Below are 21,195 nucleotides of genomic sequence, written 5' to 3'. Positions count from 1 at the left end.
CTATCCTTGAAGAATGTGGGATGAAGCTCAACCGGTGGACTGAGGAAGGAGCCGAGACATGTGCCGCAACAGGAAATAATCCTCCTGCTGTTCTCAACAGGAGAGACGGGCGTCTCCCCCAGCATTTCAGAGAGTCCACTCTGAGCTGTCCAGCAGCACAGCAGGGGGATGTGTGGTGGGGGCCTCAGGGACCCTCAGAAGAAAGGCATCAGCCCAGCCTCCACCTGCTGCCCCTTCCTGGGTTCTGGGCACCCACGGGGGCAGGAGTAGAAACGACTCTGCAAGCAGTGTCTGTGCCAGGTAAACTCACTAACAGTCTTTTATTGTAAAGAAGTTGCAGTTGAAACATGGGACACTGAAGATACACAATCACTGATTGCTCTTTCAGAAGAGGGAGAGAAAGATCCATATATACAAAAATTGTAAACATGTTCACTTAAATACCCACACAGAATTGGTCTATGCTACAATGTACAGGGTTGTCACCCAACTGCAACTCCACAGGGAGGCGCCTGTCTGCGAGAATGGAAGGTGGCAACCGCATTTGGTATTGACAGAATGTGAAAAGCCAGCTTCGAGCAATGCATGAGTAGTCAGCTATACAGAGGGACCCCAACCTCAGGCTGCGCCTTAAAACAGAGTGCAGGGCAGGGTGCTGAGGGGCTGGTCCAGGAAGCCAAGGGAAAAAGGGATTGCACAGATGGGCCAGTCCAGGGCATGGTGGGCATGTGCAACCTCAGGCCTCCTTCCTTGTGAGGGGCCTGTTTTGCCAGGCCCCCAGGTGTCCTAAGCCTCCCTTGGACAAGACCTTCTTGCTGGGGTGGGAGAGGGCCGGTGCCCAGGCCTGTATGCAGCCATGTTGTGCCTTCCTAGCCAAAAGTGCCCACACCCGGGCAGGCTCCTGGGCCTAGACAAGTCGGGACAGGAGCAGAGGCTACGGACAGCGGGGCTGCTTGCAGGGAACTATGAGGTGAAGCCCGAAGACCTGACCACAATCACAACATCAACGGGACCAGGCTACTCTAGTGAGCCTGTGACAGCAAACGCTTGGAGGCTCCGGACAGTGTGCACACAGCCCCACGGGGTGAACCGCCACAACACGAGCAGGGACGGTCACGGCCCCGGGGGACATGGGGTGGGAACAGTGCCCGTGCTCCCGGGGCCAGCCCCCGCCCTAGCTATGGAGGGCAGCGAGACCCCTAACCCCAGGGTGGACAGGTGAGCCACAGGCTAGCTGGCTCACCAGGGAAATGGCCCCCTCCCAGGCTGATCCACTAGGCTGGAGGACACATGTCCAGGGTTGCACATCCCGACCTAAGGCCTGGGGTCAGCGACTAAAGGGACAGGGGGAACGTGGGGTGGGGGGCAGCCTAGGCATCCTGGGGGCTACCTTCTCTTGGCCCCAGACAGCCCTCAGTGGCCACCCTCTCTGTCCCTGGCGCTAGGCCAGGAGGACCTGAGGGGGGTCCCGGGAAACCCTGGACCCTGGCTTGGTGGCAGCCGTGGAACCCTGGTGGGGGCCTGCCGGCCACTAGTAGGCAGGCACCTGGTACCCCTTGGGGCTGGTGTCCAGAGTCTCGGTGAAGGGAGGGCTCTGGTAGGTCTCCGTCCCCTCCACGCCGCTGCCCACCGGGTAGCCGGGGTAGGCTTGACCCGCCCCGGTGCCCAGCTGCTCCGTGGCAAAGAGGGACATGTCCGTGCCCAGGCGGAACCGCTGTAGGGCCTTCACAGTGAGCGCCACCTGAGGGGGAGCCCGGGTCAGCCAGAACCGACCCCGCCCACCCCGCCCCGGCCCGGCCCCGCCCCGCGGCCGCACTCACCCAGCTGAGGATGGAGAAGAAGCTGAAGGCGATGGCGGCCCGCGCCGCGTCTCCCGCCTGCAGCGTGCTGGGCCCGGGCGCCGTGCGCTGCCACTGGTTGGTGAGGAAGCAGAAGCCCACGAACCACAGGAAGGACCAGAGCCCTGCCGGCAGGCGGCGGGTCAGGGGAGCCCGCGCCGAGGCCCCGCCCCGGACCACGGCCCCGCGCAAGCCCCGCCCGCCGCCGGCCACGCCTCCACTCGCGCGGCAAGCCCCGCCCCGCCCCGCCCCCCTCGCTCGGCAAAGCGCTGCCCCGGCGGAGCCCGGAAAGCCCGCCCACCGCCGGTCACGCCTCCACTCGCGCGGCAAGCCCCGCCCCGCCCACCTGAGAAGCCCAGGTCCAGCAGCACCGCGCGGCGGCGGTCGCGGACGCTGCTGATCTGCTGGAAGCGCACGTCGAGCAGGAGGAAGGCGGCGCAGGCAAGGAAAGCCCCGAGGCCGAGCGCGACGCCGAAGCGGCAGGCGCCCGCGTTCCCGTTGAAGACGCAGCGCAGCTCGGGCCCGCTGTCGGTGTTCACGTAGCCCTCGTTGACGATGGGCCCAAAGACGGCGATGGAGAACACCTGCGGGCGGCGGGCGGCGCTCAGGGCCCCGCGGGGGTCTCCTTCCCGCTGTCACCCACCGCGGTGCTCATGCCCTCCAGCCGGTCTCCACGTTCCCGGCCGCGCGGGGCCCATCTGTGGACGGGGGCTTCGGGCACCCCTCCCTCAGTCCCCCGCGCATTTAAAAATTATGGACCGCATGTCCTATGGAGTATCTACTATGCCCAGCACTATGCTTAAAACCTCTTCTTTATGGGATCCCTGGGTGGCGCAGCGGTTTGGCGCCTGCATTTGGCCCAGGGCGCGATCCTGGAGACTCGGGATCGAGTCCCACGTCGGGCTCCCGGTGCATGGGGCCTGCTTCTCCCTCCGCCTGTGTCTCTGCCTCTCTCTCTCTCTGTGTGACTATCATAAATAAATAAAAATTAAAAAAAAAAAAAACTCTTCTTTACCCGCATTCCCCGTAGAATCCTCCCCACAAACCACAAGGGCTCACTGTGATCCCCTTTATGATGGGGAGGTGGGGCCCCAATTAGCGAAGTCATTTGGCTGATAAAAGACGGGGTTGACATTCAAACTGGGTCACTGGTCCTGTGGGGGGGGGGGGGGGCGGCCTCCAAAAGTAGGAACACGAGGCTTCACCTGGACCAGTGATTCTAGGCTCCAGCGGGTGGCGCTGTGGGAGGAGGGGCGGAGAAGAGGGGGCCAGAGCACAGGGGGAGCAGAGCCAGCGCAGTGGCACAGCTGTCTCCCAGGCCCGGCACCGAACCCACCCCTAGCACCTGGGAGCTGTGGGGCCCTGCTTCCTAACATGCCGAGTACAGTGCATGCAGTGTTGGGGCCAGGAAAATAATGCCCACCCAGCACCCAAGGGATAACAGCCCAAGTGACTGAGTGTCGCACCATAAGTGTTTGGGCTCAGAGGGTGATACTGTTGGGGCACCTGGGTGGCTCAGTCAGTTGAGGGCCGGACTCATGATTTCTATCAGGTCGTCATCCTGTGGGTCATGGGATCAAGCCCAGAGTAGGGCTCCGTGCTCAGCTCAGCAGGGAGTCTGCTCAAAATTTTCACTCTCCCTCTGCCCTCCCTGCTCTCTTTCTCCCTCTCTAATAAATTAATTAATTAATTTAAAAAAAAGAAAGGTGATACTGTTGACCTCCGGGGTTCAGTCAACTTCAGCATCCCCTTACCACAAGGGGTGGAAGGCAGGTAAATGGTGCAACACAGTCATTTTACACTTTATTTATTTATTTAAAGTAGGCTCCGTGCCCAATGTGGGGCTTGAACTCATGACCCTGAGTCCCGTGCTCGAAAGACTGAGCCAACCAGGTGTTTCTGGACCACAATCATTTTAAACCAGATGCTGCTCCTTCAACTCTGGGCAGCCCCGTGTTTCTAAAAAAAGACCTCCAGTTTCAACTTCATTTCTCTCCTCTCCCTCTCCAGCTCCTTGAGATGGTGTCAGAGGGAAGCCCAGGTGCAGGGCATGGACATGTCCGCCCAGAGTGGTCCACAGGTCGGAGCGGAGCTGGCACCAGAACACAGGGTTCCCACTTCCTAATCGCGCCACCCTGGGCATCTCTCTCCTGAAGACCAGGGCGTAGGTCCCGCGGACACCAGGTGCCACTGGCTAAATAAAACCCAGACTCCGTCACCCACCTCCTCTCCTGCCTGGAGAGGGGGGAAGGAGGAGCTGGCCATCTGGCCTAGGGATGCCCCAGTCGTCTGGGCTGTCCCCAAATCTGGCCCTCCCGCACCTCCCCCAGGCAGCCCTCCCAGTGCAGAGCCCCTTCTTGCTGCCCCGCCCGGGGGATCCCAGGGCACCCCCAACCCCCAAACACACACAACTGCAACTGGAAGGCCTGGGAAAGGGCCAGCTCCCTTGGAAGAAGCCTGGAGGACGTGTGTGCGGGAGAAGACGGTGTAAGCGCCGCCCGCTCCCCTCGGCTCCCACGGCCCCTCCGCGTGCTGCGGCGCAGAGCTCGAGCCCACTCGCGTCCCCGCCCCTGTGTCCGCTTCCAGGTCGTGAGAACAGGAAAGACGGAGCGAGCGCAGAGGCAGGGGGCTGCGTCAGACCTCGGGGGACTGGAGGCGGGGGCGGCGGCCGGTGACCTCTCAAGGTCCCGGCGGGCGCCGTCGGCCCCCACCTCCGCAGGTGGGCGCGCCCTGCCCGGTGACGTCACCCCAACCTGCGGCCGGCGGGGGAGGGGCCGGCGGGGACCAGGATGGGGGCGAGGATGGGGGCGAGGGGCGAGGGGGGGCGAGGGGCGAGGGGCGGCGGGGGCGAGGGGGGCGCGGCGGGGGCCGGGGCCACTCACCCAGGAGGCGACCCGCAGCAGGGTCTGGGGCCGCCGCGCGAAGCTCACGGGGTCCAGGGCGGCCCCCGCGCGGCCCGCGCCGAACGAGGCTCCCTCCATGGCCAGACCAGGAGGGACGCGCGCCCCCCGCGCCCTCTGTCTGTCTGTCCGTCCGGCCCCGCCCGAGGCCGCCGGGTGCTGCCGGAGCCGCCGCTGCCGCCGCCGCCGCCGCCGCCGCTGCCGCCCGAGAGCGCGCGCCGACCGCGGCGGGGGCGCGCGGGGCGGGGCCGAGCCGGTGCCCCCCGCCCACTGGTCCGCGCGGCGCAGGGCCCGCCCCCGCCCCTGCCCCCCCACCTGCTGGAGCCGGGCTGAGCCCGCGGCCCCGTCGCGCCCCGCCTGCACCGCCCCTCCCGGGCCCCTGCGCTCGGCCCCGCTGCAGCCCCGGGACCCCGACCGCCCGCCCCGCCCCTCTGCGCCGGGCTCTCCGCGGAGCGAACGGGTGACGGAGCCGCACTTCACCCTCGGGGGACGGGAACCCGACTCCCTCGGACCGGAGAGCGGGTACTGGACCCTTCCCTGTGACCCCCCTCCGGCCGCCGGCCTCTCCTGAAGAGGGTTCTAGCCTCCCTGACAGGGCGGGGAAGGCCTCTGCCCCGCCCCGTCCCCCAGGCCCTTGTCCCGGAGGCCAGAGCCCGCAGGCCAGCATGGGGGGGTAGGGACATCTCTGCCGCTTACTCTCGGTCATTCCAAGGGCGCTCACTCAGCCTTCACACTCCGGGGTCTCCCCAGCGGACTTGTTTCCGGCCCGTTTGCTTTGGGGCCAGGGGTGGGAAGAAGCTGGGGAGATGATGTGGCGTTTGGCCAAGCTGGGGCCCCACTGGGTCTGTTCTGCAGATCCCCCAGCCCAAGTTAGACAGGGTCCCTCCCTCGTGCTCCTTCCTGGCCAGCCTGGCAGGGTCCCGGATGACTGCTGTTTCTGTCCAGGGCATTGACAGAAAACTTTGCAATTGTTGGGAGTTTGCAGTGCCAGGCACTTCACCACCCCCCGTGGAAGGTAGGGATTGTTATTACCGGGTCTTCATTCCACGAATAGGCAGCTGGCCGAGTTCTTCCATCACACTGGGGAGTGAAGAGCTGGGACGGAAGGTGACGCCTGGTCCACCCCATGAACCTGTCTCAGGGCAGGTGTGGCCAGAGGTTCCACTCCCGAGGCCAGGACACTGCATCCAGGCTGTCACCCTCGTCTGTTGGAATAGCTCCAGCCTGTCCTCAGCAGCATCCACTGCCCCTTTAGTCCCAGGGGTAATTCTGACGCTCCCACACTCCTGGAAATGCTTCTGGAGGTCACCCTCTCTTCACGTCCCTATGTCACTGGCCCTTTCTCACTACCCTTTTGGGGTTCTCTCTTCTGGTCCAACCTGTGAGCTCCTGTAACCTCTAAACTTTGGAGGCCCCAGGGCATGATCCTGGGGCTTTTCTCCTTCCTCTTGGCGCACGCCCTTGGTCTGCGTGCTGACAGCTTGAGCCAAAACCTCATCTCAGACTACGGTCCCGCTTGATTTAGCCTGGATTGGGGGGGGGGGGGGTGAAACATCCAGGAAGCCAGAGTTAAGGGAAAGAGGGAAGTGAGGGAGGGCAGGAGGGAAAGCATATCCAGGCGGTGTTCCTGGGCCAACCACGGCTTCCCTAGAGAAGCTGGCTGATTCTCCCACTAGCAGGTGACTTGGGAGAGACCAGAAGAAGGCCACATGTTGGGCACAGTCCATCAAGAGAGGGTGGAGAGGAACAATTCTCTGCTGGCTGCTCCCTGCCTCCAATCTCTGCATCACTGTCCTCCCTGGGGAGGCCCTGCTGAAGTCAGAACCGCTGCGGCACCAGTTGGGTGAAGGTGCCAAGGAACCGTCGATGGGGCATACGTACAGTTGCTAGGCCATTCCGGCTGGGAGCCCAGCCTGGGAACAGGTGTGGCTGAGCAGATCTGGGAAGGCCCAAAAGCTGGAGGCAGGTCAGCCCTATGCCCGCTCCACCTACAGCGTTCTCCAGGGGACGGAGAGCATCCTCCTGCCACTAGGGCCTGAATCCCACGGTCAACTCTGGCTCCTTTCTCTTGGCAGCTCTGCTCTGACCCACCCTGGGGCAAACTCCCCACTCAGCTGCCACAGGGTGCCTGCTCTCCCCCATTCCTGCCTCATCCTAGCTCAGGAGCCAGAGGAACCTGCCAGAAGTCATTTTTTTTTTTTTTTAAGATTGTATTTATTCACGAGAGACACACAGAGAGAGGCAGAGACACAGGCAGAGGGAGAAGCAGGCTCCCTGAAAGGAGCCCGATGCGGGACTTGATCCCAGGACCCTGGGATCACGCCCTGGACCAAAGGGAGGCGCTCAACCACTGAGCCCCCCAGGCGTCCCTCCCGGAAGTCATCTTGCCATTCCTTGCCATTACTCCAAATTCTCCACGACTTTCCTGCCACAGAAGGTAGGTATTAAAACAAAGTCCTTGTGGGGCACTTGAAGACTATGTACCATCTGACCTCCCACTCACCCCTGACCCTCCTTAGCTCCAGCACTCGGCTTCCTTGCTGTTCCTGGGACTTCCCAGGTTGCCTCTGCATTTGGGACCTTGCCCTCCTCCTATGGAGCAGAACTTGGGACAGATGGAAGCCATTGCCTGGAGCAGCAAGGGCAAGCCCTGTCCACCACGGCAAGTTTGACACAAAACACACCGAAGCCACGCCCTTGGCCACTCCTCCATTATTTTATTTTGGTTTCAAGCTCTGAGATTGGTTCCACAAAGCCTCTTGACAGGCCTGGTACAGGTATGTGCTGGATGGGAGGCGGGCAGCAGCGTTGGTGGACTGTCAGAGAAGCAGCCTGCCTGTGCTTTCCTTGTAGACATTGAGCAGGAAGGAGAGCTCAACCCCCAGACCTCTTTTCTGAACTGCAAACAGCACACAGCCTGTAGAGTTACAGTCACTGCAGCCGGCCCTTGCTACACGGTCATGGCTGGGAGACAATGGTCTACCTCAAGGAGCAAGACAGGGAGCCCTAGCAGGCCTGTCACATTCCTGTGTAGGGAAGCGGGCACCAGGGTGTGGGGTGAGCAGGACACCACATCCCAAACGTAAGGCACAGCCTGGGCTGCTCCCTCTCGTTCACCTACAGCCGCACGGGGCCTTGGCTGAGGAAGGGCCGTCGAGGTGTCTGCAGCAGGCACCTCTGCTCTGACTACAAACCTAAGAGGAAAGGGCCCCATGAGCAGTCTCTGGGGACGATCCAACTGAGACACAACAGGCTCTGGCTCTGATGCACTTTAATGAGTGCCCCATCCCCCTCTGGCCAGGCTGCCCGCAGGCCCGGACTGCTGTTCCACAGCTCTGCCGGCCACTATCTAGTCACAGGAGCCATCCTTCCAGCCATCGCGCCAGCGCTCGTCCACTTGTGAGCAGTCGAAGTCCGGCTTGCCTAGTTTGCGGTTCACTTCATTGTGCAGGCGGCACAGCCACTGGGTCAAGCAGGCCCGAGTGCGCGTGTCCGGCTGGTTCCTGCATATCCTGTGTGAGGGAAGCATGTGACGATGGGGACAGGCAGTGGCCCCACTGCCCCTACCCCATCAGTTCCTTGCCTGCTGGATCCAGGGAGGAGAGCTTGGGTATTGCTGCCAGCTACACCCATGAGCCCTCTCATGCTCTGAGAGGTAGGCATGCCCGGAACAGGCCTGATCCTGCTCTGTCCACCACTGGCCCACTCCTAGGCCTGCTCAACCCCTTATCTATGGAGCTCGGTAAACCCAAGACATTAAGGCACTCGTCATGCAACTTTACAACCTCATGCAACTTTACAACCTCGTAACAATCAGGAAGCCTCACCCCAGCATCCCTGGCCCCGGGCAGTGTGTGAAAGGGGTGGCGCCAGCACAAAGGCATAACTGGAAACCAGACCTGTTGCTAGCACCTGGGGCCCTTGGGCCTCAGCCTAGCAAGAGACCTGTTCTAACTGCCCAGGTTCAAATGGCAAGGGCTGCCCCAGGCCCCGCATCCAGGCCAGAAACACCTGTGGGTGCCAAATAACAGCTCTTGCGCTCCCCAGTGAAGGAAAGGTGGCTGCTGGGAGCAAAAGCAGTGGGTTCTCAAGCCTTACATGCAGCAGTCCTGCTATAGAAGTCAGGCAAAGTGGACTCATCCACCTGCCCGAGCCCCTAGGAGTTCCAAGCAGGGACCTCTGTACGTGAAGCCCCACCAGGAGCCTTCTGGCTGCGACAGCAGCAGTGCCCAGCAGCAGCCCTCAGCAGCAGCCCCAGGCAGCTGGGCCTCTGAGGGGAAAGGAGCCGGCTTAGCTGGCCCCTGCTCTGGGCAAGCCGAGGCCACCGCTGCCCCTTTATGACATCAGCAGGGGCCCCAGGCTCCAGGTGGGACAGCTCCGCCGCCGACAGGCAAGGTAGACACACTCACCTCTTCCGGATGTCTTCGGCACACTCCTCGCACGGGTAAAACTTGGAAAATAAATGTATGAACTGGGTCATGTCTCGCTGCTGTTCTGGGGTGGGCAGATCGGGGTAGTAGGCGGCCAGGGTGTGCAGGACAGCCCAGCTGTGGCGGCCCAGTTCCTCGCGATCCTCAGGACAATCCTCCCTGAACTTGCCGTCCCGCTGCGGGCGGAGGCCGACCAAGGGTCAGGGCAGGTCGTGTCCGGGGCCCGACACCCACGCGGCTCCCCCGCCGCGCCCCGCCCGGGCGCGACCCCGCGCGCGAACGGCTGAAAGGCTGCAGGCCGGGCTCCCCAGGGGCATCTGACCTTCTGCTGCGTCCGCATCCACGTCTTGAAGTCCACGCAGGCCCGGCAGGGCCGCCTCCGGGAAGGGTCCTCGGCGACCTGGGGCTCGGGGGTCGGCGCGGGGGCCGAGGCTGCGGCGGACGCATCTCTCCGCCCCGCGCCCCGGCCGCGCGCGTCCGTCACCAGGTCGTCCATCACCTCCGAGCGCGCGCCGCCGGGCAGGAAGGAGAAAAGGCTCCCGCCGCCGGAGCGGCTCCGCTCGCCGGGCGCCGCCATGTTGCCCGCGCAAGGCCTGCCGGGCCAGCTGGGCCTCCAGAGGGGCCTCCAAGTCGGCCTCCAGGCCAGCGCGCGCGCCGCCGCCAGGGCGCGGCCACAGGAGCCGGGCAAGGGCGCAGGCGCAGGCGCGGAGGCCGGGCTGGAGCTGGGGGCGGGGCCGGGGGCGGGGCCGGCTGCCGGCGGGGGGGCGGGTCCGGGTCCGGGGCTTGCGGAGCGCGCCGGAGAGGCGGCCGAGCCTGAGGCCGGGGTGCGGGTGGGCGCGGGCGCGGGGCTGGCGATCCGGGTCCTGGCCGGGCTCCCGGGCTTCGGTCCGCGTCCCGAGCCCGGCTTGCGTCGTCCGTGGCGGCGCTCCCGCTTCCTCCAGTAGAAGAGCAGCGTGTTGTGGAAGCCGCGCCGCGGCCGCGCCGTGGACTCCGGCTGCGGCCGGGGCGAAGTCCGTGTTGCGGCCCGGGACGCCCCCATCGCTCCGCTCCGACCGCCCCGCGTGCCCGCGGCCAGGCTCTGTGCCCTCGGCGGGGCGCGCCCTGCGGTCGGCAGACGGGCGCCTCGGCAACGCGGAGCGGCGCGGTGAGCGCACAGAGCGCGGCGCGCCGGGGCCTGGGTCCCCCGGGTCGGCCCGGGCAACGGGCGCCATGGCAACGGGCGCCGGGGCTGCGGGGCGGGGCGGGGCGGGGCGGGGCCTGCACAGCCGGCGGCGCGGGCCTGGGGCTCCCGGGGCTGCCTGGGGGCGCTGTCCACGTCCCCGTCGGGAGCGGCCTCAGCCTCCGCGCGCTCGTGCGTCACCTGCACCTGTCTGTGCGGCGTCTGCTCTGTTCCAAGTCCTGGCCCGGGCGCTGGGCAGGGCGGGGCCCGAGATCCGTCCCTGACCCCCGGCTCACTGTCCAGTGGTCAGCGGTGAGAGTCGGGGCGCCCGGGGGGCTCAGCGGTTGAGCACGTGCCTTTGGCTCAGGGCGTGACCCTGGAGACCCAGGACTGAGTCCCGCATCGGGTTCCCCGCAGGGAGCCTAGTTCTCCCTCAGCCTGTGTCTCTGCCTCTCTCTGTGTGTCTCATGAATGAATAAATAAAATAAAATCTTAAAAAAAGAAAAAAAAAAAAGAAACAAGGGAGTCACAGTAACACGTCCACTGACAAGCTCTGGTGGGGACCACGAACAGGGAGTGGCTAATCCCGGAGGCCTCCTTGAGGAGTGACACTTAGGCAGAGGCCTGAAAGATGAGGACTCAGTGGAGGAAGGCCGTCAAGGCCAAGGCTGGAGGTGGGCATGGGCAGAAGCCAGTGGCACAGGACCTGGGGAAGGTGGTGGGAGGAGAGATCTAAAGGTGGGCGGGAGCACATGCAGGGCCTTGTCGCTGCCATGGGAGCTGGGAATTGAGCAGATTTCATAGGAGCTAGTGAGGAGCTCGGGCGGGGAAGGGGGAGGGCAGGTATCCACGGGCCAGGTGAGGCTGGGGGCCATGGAGAGGCACAGGAGGGAAAGGAGCCAGGGTTGCTGGGGGTGTGAACAGGGGCAGTCGGATGGGGCGGGGAGGGGGCCTTAGTGCCCTTCTAGAAGGCCCCAGTTTCTCTGTGTCTTCCAGGGGAGAAGTGTCTGCCCCCCCCTGCAGCCGGCCGGGCCAGCCCCTCAGCATGGCCCCACGGAGGTTGGGGAGAGCGTGACAGCTGGGCTAAAGGCACCCTGCAATTGAGGCCTCTGTCAGCAGGAGTTCATTGCTTGGGCCGTGAGCAGGGAAGGTTAGAGAGACGCTGGAGGGACAGATCCACAAAGGCCCTTTGTCCAGGCCAGGGTGACTTTCCGGGGAGTGACCTAGAGGCTAACCCCTCCCTGGACGACTTGGGGCAGGAGTCCCAACAAAGAGCCAGTGGCCCCAACAGCAGGAAGAGCCAACCGAGAGCAGGCTTGGGTGGAGCTCTGGAGGCCCTCCACTTCAGGAAGCAGCCCAGAGGTGGGGGCACCTAAGCACACCTGTGGGGACTGTAGGGTCTACCCCTGCTTCAGCCCTGTTAGTGGGGGAATGGTCACTCCTCGTCTCAGAGGCTGTGTTCGGGGTAAATTGTGGTAAATCATGAATTCAGGGGCAGCTCTCAAAACAGTCCTAGTCACCAATCCCCCCACACACACCACGCGCCAGTGACTGCAGACAGGGACCCTCCTGGTCCTGCCCCAGGTCTCCCCACCACACGGGAGAAGAGCCTGTGAGGTCCACTCTCCCCAACATATCCAGAAAAGCCTGAATTATCCATTTCATGTAAATTTCCTCCTCTGTGACTTGGGAACACTGAGAGACCTTTCCTCCAATGTGAGTATTAAGCCAAAGTACATAAAGCCTTCAGTACTGGGTCCTTGGCTCCCGATGACAAGGGCCGGCAGCCGCCCAGGTGAGTTGGGAGGCAGAGCGGAGGCACACCTTGGGGAGGCTCAACCTGTCTCACACAGGGCATGGGAGAGTCAGGCCAGGCTGCGGCACTTTGATGGCCCTTCCTTTTCCTCCTCCTCCCAGGGGCCAGACTCATGCCAGACAGAGTCAGCCCCTGCCCCCTCGCCTTGCCCTGTGTTCCTGTCCCTCTAGGCGGATCTGCTTTGGGCACAGTGAGGAAGCTGGGAGAGACCCAAGGGCAGGGCGGGGGAGCACCTGGGGAATTCCAGTCATCTTCCGGGAGCCTGGGAGCCCTCCCTCCTGGTGAGCTGCAAGCAGTGGGCCCCTTGGTCGCAGCTGGGCAGTTCCAGAAGTCCAGGACCGCGAGCTGTGAGGCGGCGATGGCAGGCTCCCGGCACCCGGTGTCCGTGAGCGCAGCGGCCCTGGTGCAGACAGGGCGGCTTCAGGTAGGATGGCGCGGGGTCCCTGCCAGCCCCAAGGAGGAGGGAGGGAACTCCTGGCCCGGCCCCTCCAAGGCGCCCCCAACCTTTCTCCCAACAGACGTTCGCCTTCTCCGTGTGCTGGTCGGACGGCAGCGACACCTTTGTGCGAAGGAGCTGGGCTGAGTTCAAGGAGCTCCACGTGAGTGAGCATGCGGCAAACCCTGTCCCCCGAGGCCCAGCACCGACCTTGCCTAGGCGGTGGCCTCGTGCCCGCAAGGATCCCTGCTCCTATGACCCCCATCCCCGCGAGGAACCCTCACCCTCCCGAGGGAACCGCTGGACTGAGGCGGATTCGCTGGTCCTTCCTTAGAAGACCCTCAAGGAGGCGTTCCCGGTGGAGGCGGGCCTGCTGCGCAGATCCGACCGCATTCTCCCCAAGCTCCCCGGTGAGGCCGCTGCGGGAGCCCGCGGGGACCTGGGAGGGGCAGGGGCGCCAGCGGCCCGGGGACCCCCAGATTGAGCCCATCGTGCCCACAGACACATCGCTCTTGGTGCGCGGGGGGCGCACGGGCCGCGGCCTGGCGCGCCTGCGGCTGCTGGACACCTACACTCGGGCACTGCTGGCTGCAGCGGAGCAGCTGTCCCGGAGCGCGGTGCTCACCGGCTTCTTTGAGCCGCAACCCGTGGACCTGGAGCCGGTGCTACCACCTGGCAGGTACCCCACTCGCCCCCAGTCCCCTGCCCGGGAAAGCCCTTGGAGGCCAGGGGAGGGGCGAGGCTGGGAGGTGGCCGCCGGGGAAGGGTGGGACGCCCGGGCACTCTCACCCACCCCCCCTCCCCCACCTGCACCCACCCCCCTTCCAGTCTGGTGATCCTGCCCACTCCTGAAGAGCCCCACCGCCGCCCGCCACACAGCCCTGCCATCTGTAGCCTGGAGGCTCAGAGCCTGCGCTGCCTGCAGCCCTTCAGCACCCAGGACACGCAGGGTTGGCCTTTCCATGCACGGGCCCAGGAGGTCATAGACGTGCTGCTGCGACACCCGTCAGGTGGGGCTGCACAGGACTGAGAGCTCGCCCATCTGCCCCCAGAGCCCGAGGGGCTTAGGGGGTCTCAACCTCTGCCCACCTCTTGCGCCTAGGCTGGTGGCTGGTGGCAAATGAAGAGCAGCAGATGGCGTGGTTTCCTGCTCCCTACCTAGAGGAAGCAGCCCCGGACCGAGAAGGGACGACCCTACGGAGTAGTGGTAGGAGACTGCCCGCGCCCCAAGCCAAGCGGGCACCACACCCCTGGGCAGTGCTTGGCGAAGCCGGGCCGTCGGAAACCCGAGCCAGCGCTCGACCTGGGGCTCCGTGGGTGCTGTGGCCCCCATAGTGAGGGGAGCCCCAGTGGATTGGTCTCCATCATCAGGGGAATCCCGGACAGTGTGACTCAATGAGAGGAGGGGATAGAGAGGTGGGGCCCTGGATTCTGAGGCCCTGCAGTGACTCCCAAATGCCCACTCCCAGGGTCCCAGTTCTGTGCTTCCCAAGCCTATGAGAGCAGCCACGCAGATGAGCTGTCAGTGCCTGCAGGGGCGCGGGTGAGCGTGCTGGAAACTTCGGATCGAGGCTGGTGGCTCTGCAGGTGAGCAGGTGGAGGAGCTTGGGCGCGGCTTAGGGGCGCCAGCCAAGCCCAGCTCTCATCGCAGGTTCTGTCACAGGTTTCGCGGCCGCTCTGGCCTCCTGCCCGCTGTGCTGCTGCAACCCGTGGGGCTGGGCGCACTCCTGAGTGGGCCAGGGCTCCACCGCGAGGCCAACAGCAAGGAGGATAGGGGTGGAGAGGCCCAGCGCACCCCTGAAGCCTGCCAGGCCACAACCCTTTCCCCCTCGGTGCCCGCCCGCCCCCCGCTGAGTGCCATTCGCAGCCGCTGCTGCTCAGTCACCCGCAGGGCCCTGGCCAGCAAGTACCCCCCGAGGGCAGGCCAGGAGCTCCAGCCCCCAGGGGCGACGGATGCCAGTGAGGCTGGGGGAGGAGTGTCGGAGGGTGACACCCTCTGGCCAGCAGGGCCAGAAAAGCACACACTCCCGCTTCCTGAATAAAGCCCCTCTGACTGAGGCACACCCCGTGTCTGTGCTGAGAAGGCCAGGGCGCCAGTGTGGCGGGGCTGGGCGGGGGCGGGCCGGGGTGAAACAAAGCCAAGACACAAGGAATCAGGAGAGAAAAACATCTTTCTGCATGTTTCAGAGAGCTGAGGGAGCCACAGAGGGAGCTGTAGGAAGGGTGGGCAGCTTCATGTTGTGCCACAGGAAGTCCAGGAAGGTGGCTGCCTGCAGGGTCCGGCTGAGCCGCTGAAAATGCCGCTCTGCGGGAGGACACAGGGACGTCAGGGGCTCCACAGAGGCTGATGGTCATGCTCCCGCCCCCGGGGCCAAGCCCACATACCCGTGTAGGGCAGTAGAGCCTCCAGTGAGGCCTGCACGCCTGGGTACGCCAGGAGCTCTTCTGGGGCCTCGTGCCGCAGGAGCACCCCCAGCACAGCCTGCGCTTCGTGGCAGTGCCTGGAGTTGGTGTTCCACGTGACACAGAAGCGCAGCAGGGCCTCTGGGGGGGCGGGGACGACACACGGTCAGACCTGCCTGGCGGTGGCCCTGCCCACCCCGCCCACCCCGGCTCACTGCCCAGCCTGCCCACTGGCCCCACACCTTTCTGATCTCGCCGCAGCCGCAACACCGTGGCTCCTAGCTTCTTGCATGCCTCAGGGTCCCTCCGGATGGCTGGGGGGTGGAGGGAGGCAGATGAGCCCCAGGGAAGGGCACAGCATGGACCTGAGACCGCCCCCCCGACAGAGCCCCAGGCAGCACTGACCCTGGATGACAGTCAGCACAGTGTGGGGCCGGTCCAGGGAGATGGCCAAGCCCAGGGCCCGCAGGTACCGTTTCTCATAGAGTAGGTTGTCTAGTTCCTGCTGCCTGGTGGGGGAGGAGCAGGGACAGGGTCACTGGGGGACGTGGCTGGTGGTGAAGCAGAGCCATCAGAGAGCTGGCTCAGGAGTCGGCAGCCCGGCACTAAGCGTCCACTGGCGGTGAGCTGTGTTCCTGCCCCCAGCCTCAGTTTCTCCACGCCATAAAACAGAGGTGATGCCTATGGAACCCGCTCCCAGGGTGTGACACGTGGGACATAGTAGGTACGTGGGTGGTGCTCCAGAGGCCTGGGTGGGGACCCCACACTTACTTGACCACCTCCTCCTCCCGCCTGGCCTGCTCTTCAGACTGCTCCTCCTCGGTCACATCCTGGGGTCAGGGTGAGGTCAGATGGGCACCCTGATGCAGCCCGCCCACTCCCCATACCCCCCACACCTCCACACCTTCCAGAGGATGACGCAGGAGTCACTAGCACCCGTGAGGGCACGATCGTCCAGCCGGCTACAGTGCAGCCCCCAGACCTTGTCCTCGTGGGCGTCCAGAGTCTTCACACACTCGTTGTTTTTGATGGTCCAGAGCTTCACGAGACCATCCGAGCCGCTGGGTTTGGGAAGGGGAGGGGCTGAGTGCCGGGCCGGTCCTGTAGCCCATCCCGACCCCCGCCCTCAGCCACCCACCTGGACAGCAGCTGTGTACCGCGGCTCACAAAGACCACCTTCAACACAGAAGCATCATGTCCCTCGAATGTCTGCAGGATGGTGGAGGATGATGAGACAACACCGGGTGGTGGGCTGGGCCTGCAGGGGGAGGGGGAGGGGCGCAGGGCGGGGCAGCTTACCTTGAGACAGCTGAAGTCCTGCAGTGCCCAGAGCTTGATGGTGCCATCGGCGGAGGCTGTGGCCAGCACCTGGTCCATGGGGGAGAACTGGACACACCAGAGGCCGCGCCGGTGGCCTGAAAAGATGCCCAGCAGCTGGCAATGTGGCAAAGCCCAGAGCTTGGCTGTGCGGTCCTGTGAGCCTGTGGCCAGCAGCTTGTCGTTAGGGGCAACAGCCACGCTGTTGATGTCCTGGTGATGGGAGCAGGTGGCAGCTCAGATCTCCATCCCAGCAAGAGCCCTGCCACACCCCTGTCCTCTGTACCCTGTGCCATCACCTTGTCATGGCAGCGCTGCGTGGCCTGAGCTTGCAGGAGGATAGGACCGCTGTCTGGGGCTGTGCCCTTAGACAGCAGGGCTTCAGGGATGGGCCACAGCTTCACAGTACAGTCCTGGCTGCCCGTCACCAGAAAGGTCTCCTTTAGCCTGAGGCCAGATTTAGGGTAGGGGAGACACCTGCTGAGCCCCACCAGCCCTGTCTGCCAGGGCATCAGACCCCGCACCCGAGGCACAATGGTCCCAACCAGAGGGACTGTTCCAGAACACAACTTGTGTCACCCCCATGGACCTCTGGGGCCACTGGTCCACTCAAGCCTCCACCACCTGCCCTTGGCTCACCATACCTGGTGATGTGGTCATCAGAACCCCACCCTCTCCTCCCCAGCAGAGAATGTCTTTTCCTACTTCAGCTTTGTTCAGTGTCACTCTTCCTGCCCTTTCATTCCCCCAGCCCCAAGACCAGTTCTGAGAGTCTCCATCACCAACAGCAGCAGGGGGTATCCTGTGCCAGCTCTGGCACACATCCCTAGTCTACAGCTTCAAAGACCCAGGCTGAAGCCTCCCCTCCACACCTCCCTGAGTAACCCGACTAGCAGGGCCCGGGCCTCTGCAACACTGCGGACTCCAGCCCTTGACCCCCTACCTAGAACAGCAGATAGTGCCCACGCTGTGGGTGTGCCCGGAGCCCTGAGCCACACAGGCCACCCTGCCAGCTTTGTTCATCCTCCAGATACAGATGCTCTGATCCTGGGAATGAAAGGAGTAAGGGTGGAGACTGGGCTGGGTATCCCCACTGAGACCCATATCTCCCTGCCTCTCGAGATGCCTCACCTTGGCACAGCTGGCAAAGAGCCGCCCCTTCCTGAAAACATCCAAGGCCAGGACAATGTCTGGGAGGAAGCAGAGAGGAAACGGCTGTCAGTTATGGTAGAGGAGGGCATTCCAGCCCAGGGCAGAGTGCTGCGGCCATCAGCTCAGTGCCCTCACCCGTGTGGCCGTGGAGAATCTGGCAGGTCATTGTCTGCAGCTCAAACACTTTCAGGCTGGGGCTGTTGGAGGCCACGACAATGTGGGAGTCCTCGGGTCCAAGAAACCGGACATCTAACACCTCCTCACTGTAGCCGGCAAACTGGGGGCAGGAGCAGGAGGGACACAAGCCAGAGCCTGCATGAGTGGAGAGCTGGACTCCCAGGCTTGGGGCCGAGCAGGGGCAGTGCTCACCTGTTTCTGCAGCTGCAGGGAGCGTGCCTCGTAGAGCAGCAGGTTGTGGTCGGTGGTGACGCTGAGGAGCAGGCCGGCAGACTGGGCCAGCGTGCAGTGAGTCAGCCCCTGCCTGGGGCCCGGCGGCTGCGGTTGTGCGTACACACACTGGCCAGAGGCTGCCTCCCACACACGCAGCAGGCCTGTGTGGGGACACGGGCTGCTGGGACTGAAGTCCATGGACCTCCCCCAGCCCCTGCTGCCCACCCTGGGCTGGACATACACACCTTGATCTCCGGCTGTCAGGAAGTGCAGGCCCTTAGACTTCACATCCAGTTTAGGCACCAGCTCCTCTGGCAACAGCACCGCGGCTTCCACACTCTGAGGATAAGCAAGTTGGAGGCAGCAGCCCCACTCTCTCCCTGCCCACTTGACTGGCCTGGCCCCCTGGCGTTCCTACCTCAAACACTGGCACAGTCCTCGTGGCCTGGTGGCTCTGCAGGTCCCAGATGACGCAGATCTTGTCGCGGCCCGAGCTGGGAGGGGAAAGAGCCACCTCAGTTCTCAGACTCAGCGGGAGCCCTCCCCTTCCTGCTTCGGCCTGGGTGGCTGGCCACTGACCTAAGCATGGTGTGGCCGTCAGCACTGAAGGTCAACGAGGTGACAGCACTGTAGTGGGCAGTCATCACGGCCAGGCAGGACTGGTCCTGTAGCGACCACATGCGGATGGTGGCATCTGCAGCAGAGGAAAAGAGCAGCAGACGGGCGGGGTCCGGGTGGAAGGTCACCAAGCTGCGGGCAGGGCGGGTGGGACAGGTAAGTTGTGCTGCCCTGGGCGTGACGCCCCGCCCACCCCCTGCCACCTTCTTACTCACTGTACGACACCCGGCGAGCCCCGAAAGTGGTGTGTCCCGTAGTGCCGCACGATGTCCCACACACGCACTGCCCCGTCACAGCCGCCTGGGGAATGTGTTTGCAGTGAAGTGGTTAGTGTTCCTGAACACCCCGACCATGTGCCCTCCACATGGCCCAGCCACCCACCCAGGGCCCTACCTGTGGCCAGCAAGGTGGAAGTGGGGTCAAAGGCCATGGTGGCCACAGGTGCCGTGTGTATTGCCTTCCATAGGCGGGTGATGCTGCCCTCTCGCCAGGCCCACTGAGCTAGAAGCAGCGCCCGGGTGGCTGTTACCAGCACCTGGAGAAGATGTAGTTCAGCTGGGAGGCTGGGAGCATGGTCACATGTCCTCAACGCCTCGATGTTTGGGTGCCCACCTCCCGTCCCTGCCCTGTCTACCTGGTCGTCAGGGCTGAGTTCAAAAGCAGTGATGTCCTCCTGGTCCTCCTGAAGGTGAGAGCAAACAGAGCACATAAGAACGGGCTGTCCCCCGCACCAGTCCCCTGCCCTGGCTCTCCCCACCCTCACCTGCTCCAGGCTCCGCAGCACGGCCCCGGAGGCCACGTCCAAGACGTTGACTTTTGTACCACAAACGCAGAAGACATGCTGCCCGGTCTGGTCCAGCTGATGACAGAAGGGTCTCAGCCAAGATAAGCTTCTGCAGCCCCTGCCCGCCCCACCCCTCTGCCCGTCCCTGGGTTGGTACCTGCACCTTCCCGCCTTTGTAGAAAGGCTCCATCTTGCGCTCGACAGCATAGCTAGAGAGAGAACAGGGGAGAGAGTGAGTCCCTCACTCCTCAGTCTCCGTGCCCAGCTCGGGGCTGGGTGCTCCCCCAGAGGTCAACTCCAAAGGCCCCTGCCCTTGAGGAGTTCCCAGGCAGCGCCGGGGATGCAGGAAATTGGAGATGGCTCTTCTCACTGTCATCTCCTCTCTCAGCAGCGCTGTGAGGCGGGTATTGGTCCCCACGACGCAGAGGACGCCCGGCTGCAGAGGGGACCCACAGCAGGTCCTAAGGCAGGGCAACAGCGCGGTCATCCCGGGTTCCCCAGCGGATAGGCCAGCCTCGGGGGCCCCCTGCTGGCGGTGGGAGGCCAGCTCCGGGTACAGGCCCAGAGCACCACCCGCCCTCGGCAGCTTCCTTCTCAGGTGCAGCCTGCCGCCTCCGCACCCTAGCTCGTTCCTCCCTCTTCCCAAGCCGCCGTCATTCCTGCAGCCTCCAGCTGGCCCCGGCCCTGCCCTCTCGGCTGGTCCAGGCCACCGCACTTCCATCTGGACAGCTGGTCCAGCCTCGCCACCAGTTTGCACCCCTGCCTGCTTTAAGCCCCTCCCCTCCCCTGCCCTTCGCTCCGGTTTCCAAGCCCCTGGTTTGCACGAGCCTCCGCTGACGTGCGGCGTCACATGGCTGCTGCCCGCTAGGGGCTCGGCCTCTCTTCCCGGACCTCCCTGGTGCCGGCCTGACCCCACCGGGGACGCTCCCAGCAGCGGACCCCGGTGACGCCGCATAGACGCGCTCTGCGCCCGGGGCTTCCCCGCCGGCACTGACGGAAACGACGCGCTCGCTCGCTCACTCCAGCCGACCGCGCTCCATTCCGGCCCGGGACCGCCCGGCAGCCGTGCGCGCCGCAGGAGCGGCCCAGCCCGGGCCGCCTGCCCCGACGGGCTCTCCTCCCGGCACCGGCGGCCGGGGCGCCCCGCCGCGGTCCTGCACCGGCTCCGCTGCCGCTCAGCCCGCCCCTTGCTCCTCCGGAACTTTACATCCACGCCTCCCGAACCGGCTCCTAACGTGGGAACAACGCAGCCACCCGACTTCCGCGCGTCTCCGCGGACCGAACGGACGCCCGCTGCCGGGCCCCTCGGGCTGCCAACCCCGCCGCCTCCCCGGGCGGCGCCCACGCCGCAGCTCACTTGGCCTTGAAGCGGCCCACTGCCGCCACGGGCTCCGCCATAACGCCGCCGCCGCCGCCGCCTCGTGAGCGCACCGGCGCGCCGCTCCCCACTGCCGGCGCGCTGCGGTGACGTCACCACCCACGGCTCCTGTGACGCCATCAGCGCCGCGCGCGCCGCCATCTTGGCTGTGGGCAGTAGCTGCTGAGCCGGGGAGCGAAGCTGGCAGAGGTGCCGCTGGCCGGGAGGGACGGGGGCGGGGCGGCGTGGAGGCGGCTGGGGCTGAGGCGGCGGCGGCCTGCGGGTCACGGGGCTGGCCCGCTGTTTGCCTTTTAGTGGAAATTGTAAAAAGGAGTCGTGGGAAATGTTTACTAAGGTCATCCGGGGACTCTTGCCCCTCGGCATTCTGGGATTTGGGGACGGCGGGTGCTCAGGGTCCCGTGTGGGATGCACCGCCGGTAAATGACTAGGCCCAGTCACTTCAGAGGCCCTCGGCATTGATTGATCACATGCTCTGTGCAAAGCACTGTTCTAGGTGTCTGGGAGGTACGAGGGAGGAGAGCAGGTGCTCGGGGCGGGAAGGCGGTCCAGGAGCGATAGGAGGCGCAGTGGTTAG

At 64.7% G+C, this 21,195-nt stretch overlaps 4 protein-coding genes across 9 annotated transcripts; 1 reads left to right on the top strand and 3 right to left on the bottom strand.

The window, feature by feature from the left end:
• Positions 1–294: 294 nt before the first annotated feature.
• On the bottom strand, positions 295–4,941 carry SYNGR3 (synaptogyrin 3). The gene is made up of 4 exons (XM_077906156.1): positions 4,721–4,941; positions 2,185–2,422; positions 1,821–1,963; positions 295–1,741 (listed from the first exon to the last, which is right to left on the bottom strand). The coding sequence occupies exons 1-4, from the start codon at positions 4,817–4,819 to the stop codon at positions 1,532–1,534; spliced, it is 690 nt and encodes a 229-aa protein (XP_077762282.1). The 5' UTR covers positions 4,820–4,941; the 3' UTR covers positions 295–1,531.
• Positions 4,942–7,435: 2,494 nt separating this feature from the next.
• Positions 7,436–10,394, bottom strand: GFER (growth factor, augmenter of liver regeneration). Of its 2 annotated transcripts, XM_077906148.1 has the most exons (3): positions 9,491–9,804; positions 9,148–9,344; positions 7,436–8,250 (listed from the first exon to the last, which is right to left on the bottom strand). In XM_077906148.1, the coding sequence occupies exons 1-3, from the start codon at positions 9,743–9,745 to the stop codon at positions 8,088–8,090; spliced, it is 615 nt and encodes a 204-aa protein (XP_077762274.1). In that variant the 5' UTR covers positions 9,746–9,804; the 3' UTR covers positions 7,436–8,087. The 2 variants fall into 2 exon arrangements, with proteins under 2 accessions (XP_077762274.1, XP_077762275.1); XM_077906149.1 differs by lacking the exon at positions 7,436–8,250 and having other exon boundaries at positions 9,178–9,344; positions 9,491–10,394.
• Positions 10,395–10,466: 72 nt separating this feature from the next.
• Positions 10,467–14,640, top strand: NOXO1 (NADPH oxidase organizer 1). Of its 4 annotated transcripts, XM_077906144.1 has the most exons (10): positions 10,467–11,001; positions 11,324–11,689; positions 12,314–12,567; positions 12,662–12,742; positions 12,914–12,989; positions 13,081–13,258; positions 13,408–13,589; positions 13,682–13,786; positions 14,049–14,166; positions 14,243–14,640. In XM_077906144.1, the coding sequence occupies exons 1-10, from the start codon at positions 10,959–10,961 to the stop codon at positions 14,619–14,621; spliced, it is 1,782 nt and encodes a 593-aa protein (XP_077762270.1). In that variant the 5' UTR covers positions 10,467–10,958; the 3' UTR covers positions 14,622–14,640. The 4 variants fall into 4 exon arrangements, with proteins under 4 accessions (XP_077762270.1, XP_077762273.1, XP_077762272.1 ...); XM_077906147.1 differs by lacking the exon at positions 10,467–11,001 and having other exon boundaries at positions 11,566–12,043; XM_077906146.1 differs by lacking the exon at positions 10,467–11,001 and having other exon boundaries at positions 11,566–12,122.
• Positions 14,641–14,732: 92 nt separating this feature from the next.
• Positions 14,733–20,715, bottom strand: TBL3 (transducin beta like 3). Of its 2 annotated transcripts, XM_077906142.1 has the most exons (22): positions 20,601–20,715; positions 19,401–19,452; positions 19,223–19,318; positions 19,094–19,141; positions 18,853–18,994; positions 18,675–18,759; positions 18,421–18,591; positions 18,260–18,335; positions 18,087–18,180; positions 17,821–18,002; positions 17,587–17,728; positions 17,431–17,489; positions 17,243–17,346; positions 16,599–16,746; positions 16,282–16,512; positions 16,121–16,191; positions 15,887–16,043; positions 15,754–15,812; positions 15,388–15,491; positions 15,225–15,296; positions 14,965–15,123; positions 14,733–14,884 (listed from the first exon to the last, which is right to left on the bottom strand). In XM_077906142.1, exons 1-22 carry the CDS (start codon positions 20,639–20,641, stop codon positions 14,763–14,765), a joined length of 2,415 nt encoding a protein of 804 aa, XP_077762268.1. In that variant the 5' UTR covers positions 20,642–20,715; the 3' UTR covers positions 14,733–14,762. The 2 variants fall into 2 exon arrangements, with proteins under 2 accessions (XP_077762268.1, XP_077762269.1); XM_077906143.1 differs by lacking the exons at positions 19,223–19,318; positions 19,401–19,452; positions 20,601–20,715 and having other exon boundaries at positions 18,853–19,014.
• Positions 20,716–21,195: the final 480 nt, after the last annotated feature.

Source organism: Canis aureus, chromosome 8, assembly GCF_053574225.1.
Source record: "Canis aureus isolate CA01 chromosome 8, VMU_Caureus_v.1.0, whole genome shotgun sequence".
Taxonomy (NCBI): Eukaryota; Metazoa; Chordata; class Mammalia; order Carnivora; family Canidae; genus Canis; species Canis aureus.
The sequence above is the reverse complement of the archived record's forward strand: the minus strand, read 5'-3'. Positions and strand labels throughout refer to the sequence as shown.